Here is a 7,873-nt window from a genome sequence, read left to right on the forward strand (position 1 = left end):
AGGTTTATAATACAAGAGAAAAGATATTGATGATTTGTTTTATATTTTATCTTAACTGCTTAAATGATAAGAAAAAATGGTTAAAATTGTCAATTTATAAAAAATACAATTTCCTTTAAGTTTGGAAATCTGAATACCTATTTGTTTTAAAGGAAATCCACCTTCCTACTAAGAGGCGTTTAAAGGGGGAATCCAAATTCCCCTGGCATTTGATTTCCTAGCATAATTTGCAACCAAACATGGGAATCTTTAAACATTGTTCGGAATTCTAATACATTACCCCGTACCAAATGCTACATTAAGGTTATCTTTTGAATATCTATCATTTTAATTGCTTTTTAGGACCTAAATCTTTGATTTCTAATGCCTATTTTTTTAGCTCAAAACTAAAGAGTTTTGGCTCCAATAGAATAAAATCTCACACTTTTCAAACAAAAAATTTATAGGAAAAAAAAAAAAAACGAATTAATTTAAAGTCCACTTAGTCCAAAAATGGACTAAATTGGACCGAAGTGGACAAAATGGACTGCAATAAACCGAAATGGACTAAAGTAGACGAAACTAGACCTAATAGACTAAACTAGAACTTGGTGGACTGAATTGGACCTAATGGATTGAATCGAACTGAAATGGACCAAATTGCATTGACATGGACTGAATTGAATAGAAATGGACTAAAGTGGATCGCATTGGACCGAAGTGGATCAAATTAGATCAAAATGAGCTAAAATGCTATAGTAATATGGCTAAAAAAGAATGTAACAACAATAAATTCTATACTTTATCTTTTAGATATTATATATAGAAATAGATTTGTAAGACTTCTATGTAATAAAATATGTAATAACTGTAGTATCACTAAAAAAAAAATTTGGAATTTTTTTTATCAATCATGCCACTTTGTAATTTTTTAGTAAACGACATCATTTAAATTTTTTTTTTTTTTTTTACTTTAAAATTTTCATTGAAAACATTCATAAGATGCATTATTTAAAAGATCTTATTGTTTAATTAATATTAATTTTTTCAAAAAAAAATGCTTGAATGACTTCATGTACTAATAGATCTGGACAAAATAATTAAATTAAGTCATTTAATTATTTACTAATAGATCTTACAATTGAAATGGACTAAAGTGAGTCAATTAATTTTCTATTCAGCTTATTTTTGCTACTATTTATAGGCCCCCACTCCACTTTTTGGTATTATTCATGAGTCTCACTGTACTATTTCGGCTAACTTTTATCTTTATTTACAATACTTTCAGCAAAAAATTTTTAGTTTCAACAAAATAAGCAGATCCTAAACAAATCCTAAATAAGCTGAAGTGAATCGAAATGCATTGTTAATGTGGCTTTATAGAAGCGTAGTAATAATAAATGCTACCCTTAAACTTTCAGATATTATATAGATGATGTCCAAGTAATTGTATGCTTGTTTTGTTCCCTTGGGAGATCGACAAAGTCTAGCATGCACAAAGAAAATATTAGAGACAAACTTGTGTCATTTGCCTACATGGATGAGATTTATATAGGCTGTAGGTGGACTTCACATGTTTAGAATTGTAATCTAGCCAGTTGCAGAGAGTAGCTCATTGTTCAAACTCAAATCATTAGCATTAAAGGCAAGTATATTATTGAGCAAATCTTGAGTTAAGAAAATCTGGCCAGATCTCGTTGGTTGTTCAAGTTTAGTTAGATAATCTTTCAAGCTAATTAGTATTTAGTATGGGAAAACTCTGTATAGAGTAGATCTCATTAATTACAGCACAGTTACCGATTTGCAAGTGTAGTCAACACTCTTTATTGATAAAACAGGACAAGTAATTGAGATTTAATAGGGTAAGAACCGTAAAAAGTAAAACAAATGCTGCTGGAACTTAATATGTGGAAAATGAATTCTAGCTTGTAAGATCAACAGAATCTGCTAGTTCTGAAATTCTTGACTTCAACAACATAACATTTATTTAGGAAACACAATTTCTGGTGAACACCAAGAGTGAAACACTGTCCCCATAAAAGGTATGGACGTCTAAGGTGTATCTGCAGTAGGAATCTTCCAGGGGACCTAAAGCTTTTGGTCATGAAAACATTCATTCACGAGCAACTAAAACAATCTGTTTACCAACATTGCGACCAGTGAAGAGCCCAATAAGAGCTGCTGGGCAATTCTCAAGGCCTTCAGCTATGTCTTCCACATATACAATCTTCCCTTCTGCAATGTAAGAGAGCACCTCCTCCACAAACTTTGGGTAGAGGTGATAGTAATCGAAAACCAGGAATCCTTCCATATGGATGCGCTTGGAAATTAGATGCATCAAATTGTGCACACCTTCAGGATTGTGAAGGTTGTACTGTGACATCATGCCACAGACAGCAATGCGGCCATGGACCCTCATGTTGAGTAGCACTGCATCAAGCATCTTTCCCCCAACATTGTCAAAGTAAATATCGATACCTTCAGGAAAGTACCTGGAAAAACAATACAGCATTCACACTAGTAAATTAAGACCAGAAAATAAGATAGAAAAGTCAGCGATTCTCTAGATTTCCCAAGTTCATAGGGTAAAACTTCTTATATCATAATCCTTCCTGTTTCCCTATCCTCCCTTTTTTTTTTTTTTTTTTTTTTTGAATTAACAAAATAGAAAAGTTTTGTCAAAAGGTCTAACCCCAATGGGGTAGTCAAAACCCAAGAAATTTCTTCAGTAAACATATTAGAGAAGCCCAGTATTTCTTGACATTTCTAATGAAGGCATACAAAGTTGAAATTAATCCTTAACATAATTTTTTTTTTTTTTTTTTTTTTTTTTTACCTTAAAAAATTTTGAACACACTAACTATGAAGGGATGTCCAATTTTTATTTCAGTATCAAATTAGAAGCCATGTTAAAGCTGTTTCTTTTTTAATAAGTAGAACCCATGTTAAAGCTTGAAATGATATTTTTTATGTTCTGATTAGAATAAGTGTGTGCACACACACACATTTGATTACTACTAACCTTTTCAAAGCTGCATCCAAGTCAGGCTCTTCTTTATAGTTGAAAGCCTCATTGAACCCGAATTTGTTCTTCAGCAAATCGACCTTTTGTTGCCAAAAGTATAATGGAAGGAAACAAAATAAAACAGAAAAATGCTTGTTAGCAAAGTGTACCACTCTGGTTTCGCACACCAGTAATATGTTGAACTGTGCAATCAGTAATAGTTATCAATATCTGTTATGATTTGTGGAAATTGATAACTGACAAAGGTGTCATATCTTGACTTGAACATTTGATCTCTGGCAGTGACTCCAAAATATACAGACATGGGACAGGTGTATTATTACCATTAAACATATATGTTTATAAATTTCTCCAAAATATGTGTGTGTGTGTATACTTGTTATGGTGTCTATTTACATGCATACACACCATCATAAGCAAAACAAATTTCAAATTTATAACCATACATATACTTACCTACAAAAACACATAACAAACCAAACAGTTCTGTACTAACTTAGGTAAAGAAAAAAGAATTTTTGCACTCTTCAAATCAGTGTTAGAAATGACTAATGTTTCCTGTCCACTCTTGTTTACCATGCTAAAATTTTCTTGTTCCTATTTTTAGTTTTTTTTTTTCCTGTTTACTTGCTAAGGACATGAAAAATTTTATGAGGAAAAAAAAGAAAAAGAATTAGAATCCTATGTTTTATAGACTATCTAACATCTATTGGAAGAAAAGATTTGAGTTAGCTTGCAATGGTTCACTAGTTTTTTGTAAAAATATAGGCATACGAATGCCAGTATTCTCCATCCATTAGAGAAGAGAGTTCAATTAGGAATTAAGATACAGTCTATCAACAGTAGAACTGCTTAGGATGGAACAAAGATTAGGTACAGGATACAACCAATTGGATTGAGCACATTATGTAGAGTACAATATTAATTGAATTGAACAACTGGGCATACATGTTCAGCAAGTCACCTTTTCTTTGCTTCCAGCACTTCCAACAACATAACACCCTAACAGCTTTGCAAATTGCCCAACAAGCTGACCAACTGCCCCAGAAGCTGCTGAAATGAAGACATACTCTCCTTTCATAGGAGAGCAAACCTCATAAAAACCAGCATAAGCAGTTAAACCAGGCATACCTACACATAATGAACACCATAAATGAGCTTTTAACACCAACCAAAACATAGCATAATAATAAAAAAATAAAAAAATAAAAAACTAGCTAACCAGAAGTATGTGATCTTTAATGGTAATAATGATTGGGATGGCATCAATCTCCATAAATAACTTCAGCTTAGCTTGGAAAGCCTATATTGCCAGTTATAATAAGTTGTCCCACTTGCAACTTTTTTAGCTTAGTTCTTAGTTCTACAATCAAACTCACCACAAGAATTAACAATAGATAAGTTTTATTTTGGACAAACAATTGAACACTTCAGCAAAATGGATGAGGTACACAGGATTGGATGTTTGTTTTACAATTGTGTAAGACCAAGAATTTTGAAAGCCATCTAGGTAGGCTACACCAAATAATTGAGTTTTACAAGGTTATCTCATGAAGGTAGATCATTAAAAAAAAAAAAAACAGAAGCTTGTAGCAACATACACATATAGTAAATGTCTACTAATTATCAGAATCATACTTTGATCATTAAGAACATGATCATGATTATAATATTTTTATGGAAGATGATTTCCAACATGAAGAAAAATCCTTCGGTTGCTTTGTCTTACATAAAATCATAACGGTAACAATGTAGGTGAACTTAACACTGAAGGAGTTACCTCATATACTCAATCAGTTTCCTAGCATTCTGTATTGCATCTCTCAAGTACATTAAAAAAAGAAAAAAAAGATGGTGACCAAACTTCTTTCTGTTTTACGACTGCTGCAAATCTACTATGAAAAACAATTTATGAGCAGAAAAAAAAGTGAAGAAAAGAAAAAGAGATTACCAAGAATTCCCATATGGTACGTAAGAGGCACATCAGTGTGTAGTACTTTATTCAGAGTCACTAAATTTGTAAGCAAACTGTATTCTTCCCACCCAGTTCTTGCCCAAACCAAGTCGCCTTTCTTGAAGTCTGGATGCCTCGAATCCAAAACTTTAGCCACTCCATATCCACTAATGGGCTGCATAATTTTAAATCAAAAGCAGACAATTAAAAAAAGATCAGTCTGAAAAACCCTCCATAAATCAAAGTAGATGAAAAGTTAAGCTTCCAGTTGGCTCAAAGATCTATGATAATCTATATGTCATTATACGTATTCTGCCTAAAAACTTTTATTTAGAAAGAAGACAGTGGCCTGCAACTAATTACTGCAAATTGCATAAAATGAATGTTGACAATTCTAAAACAGAAATTCACAACAAATTGTCACCTCTATATCTTAAATGGTAAAAATGGCCATATAGTATTCTGAATATATGCGATAGGCATATGACTTTGTATCCTCCTATTGCTTATCATGCTTGGACATTAAAGAGCTCTCTCATCCATAAAATCTTCATAATTCTTTTTTTTTTTTTTCCTCTCGTTAATTTACAAATTGATAATACATATATGTGTGTACACATACACACACACACACACATATATATATATATATATACATATAATTATAAAATTAGATTCATGTTGCAATTAGTGTCAGTGTGTAACTCTTATCAATGTAACATCACTCAATACTAGGTATTGGATGATTGTTTTAATAATTCATTATTAAATTACATTGTCTTCTTATAGCCTTTATGTGCATCTAGTTGATCATACATCAATAACTACCTCATCACGAAATAATAAATTTCAATTTTTTTTTTTAATTTAAAATTATCACATAAAATAATAAACATTAATTAATTTTATTAGAAACAAATATTTACGTGAAATTTAGAGTGTATATTAACAGCAAATATATTGGATAATCCATCGGTAGAATGGTATAATAATTCCAAAGAGTTACACCACATATAAACAACAATAACACCACAGGCACACCCAATTTCACAATATGTTTAAATGATCGGCGTAAACTAACAGTCGACCGCTATAGAAAGTTGTGAAATTATGTGTGAATTGTATACATAAATCCAATTTCTTTTACACGTAGTTCTCTAATTTTACCATCAAAAAACAAAAGAGAAAAAGTGGGGATTGGGAAAGTTTCATTTTTCAATTGTAGCCAAACAAAGAGGATAAGACTAACAAAATAACCATAGGTAGTAGAAAAAGGTGGGAGTCTCGTCAAACTCATCAAACTCACCGAACCAGGCTTGAAGGAGTCGATGTAACTGCCAGCAACGGCCTTCTTCATTCGGTTACGCATGTAAGGATCACAGGACAGGTACAGATTCTTCACCACAATCCCAACGGAACCTTCTGGGACCTTCAATTTTATTGTACTGTTGGTATTAATGTAAAAGTCTGATTCTTTAGGAAAACCAGACACGTGGTCCTTGAGAATCACTTGTTTGTTCTTCACTTGCACATCATCATCATCACCACTACCACTTGCCATCGCTAATAAAAAAAAATAGAAAACTCGTTCAGACAAGACAAGCCAACGGTGAAATCAAATGTGGTTTGTTTTAATGTTCCGACAAGTTTGGGTTTGGGACTTTTCACAGTATTACATTGGGAGGCAATAAGAATCAATGCATAATCCGAAATTTTTGGCGTAATAGTATACATTCTTTAAACGAGGTTTTTTTTTTTTTAATTTTTTATTTTTTATTTTTAACCACAAACTATTTTACAACATTTTTATAAATTATTGGTGTAAGTAATTCTTATTAGTTTTGATTTGGATCCATTGCTAATATTATTTTTTTACTTAATAACAACCACTCATCACATCAACAATTTGTAAAAAATATTGTAAAATAGGTTTGTAACTCTAGCATTTTTCATATTTTAATTATTTAAAATCAATCTCAAAAAAGGAAAATACTAAAATTACTACAAAATTATGAAATTATACCTAAAAAAATCTTATAATGATTATGAATCACTTTATCAACTTATAATAAATAAATTCCAAATTATTTATTTATTTTTTTATACTTTTTAAGTTAAGAAGCTTAGGAATGTCTCCATTGGAAACACAAGATATTGCCATTGCCCATTGGGTTACAAGACTCTTAGGCTTTGTTTGCAAGTTCATAAGGGACTGAAATAGAATAATCACAAATTTCATTTCTCTGTGTCTTGCCCTCTTTGGAACTCACACAAAATGGCCAAAAATGGCTCTCTGTTTCAGCTCTCCATTCAAGGCTGAATCACCCTTGCTTTTTGCTTCACCCAATTTTCTTTCTTCCTTCAGCGTGTTAGACACGCTTGAGTCAAGTTTCATTAAGAGAAATGGCTGACTTAAAAGACTTTTGGAAGCTTAAGGAAGCAAGCTCATTTAATGAGTTTTGACCCAAGCATGTGGGCTGGACCCACACAGTGCTTTGCACCCAACAATCTCCCCTCCAGCCCACTATGGAGGAGTTCTTCAACCAACTCTTCAGTTAGAACTCATGTCAGCCAACCTGGCACAAAACTTTAACTTTTCTCTAAACACAACCTTGGTCAACATGTCAGTTATATATTTTTTGTTTATGCGGTGTTGGATATTTTTTGTTTCCATAATATTGCTATTGCTTGGTAGTTATATATTTTAATTCACACATAGACATTGAGATTAGAATTTTTCCCCAACAAGTGGTATTAGAGCTTTTGGTTGCTTGGGTTTGATTGTATTGTGTTGGATTAAATGGAGAATATGACTATGAATACTATGGTTAAACTCTCGGCATTGAATTATTCGATATGGAAGCCAATAATGGAGGATGTCCTTTATTGCAAGGATTTGCATGACCCTATTGAGG

The 7,873-nt window shown here is 32.1% G+C and overlaps 1 protein-coding gene across 1 annotated transcript; it reads right to left on the reverse strand.

Moving 5' to 3' along the window:
* Positions 1 to 1,858: 1,858 nt before the first annotated feature.
* On the reverse strand, positions 1,859 to 6,657 carry LOC115962920 (2-alkenal reductase (NADP(+)-dependent)-like). The gene is made up of 5 exons (XM_031081801.1): positions 6,265 to 6,657; positions 4,956 to 5,133; positions 3,969 to 4,135; positions 3,002 to 3,084; positions 1,859 to 2,471 (listed from the first exon to the last, which is right to left on the reverse strand). Exons 1-5 carry the CDS (start codon positions 6,517 to 6,519, stop codon positions 2,093 to 2,095), a joined length of 1,062 nt encoding a protein of 353 aa, XP_030937661.1. The 5' UTR covers positions 6,520 to 6,657; the 3' UTR covers positions 1,859 to 2,092.
* Between the last annotated feature and the right edge of the window lie 1,216 nt (positions 6,658 to 7,873).

Source organism: Quercus lobata, chromosome 10 (genome assembly GCF_001633185.2).
Source record: "Quercus lobata isolate SW786 chromosome 10, ValleyOak3.0 Primary Assembly, whole genome shotgun sequence".
Classification (NCBI taxonomy): domain Eukaryota; kingdom Viridiplantae; phylum Streptophyta; class Magnoliopsida; order Fagales; family Fagaceae; genus Quercus; species Quercus lobata.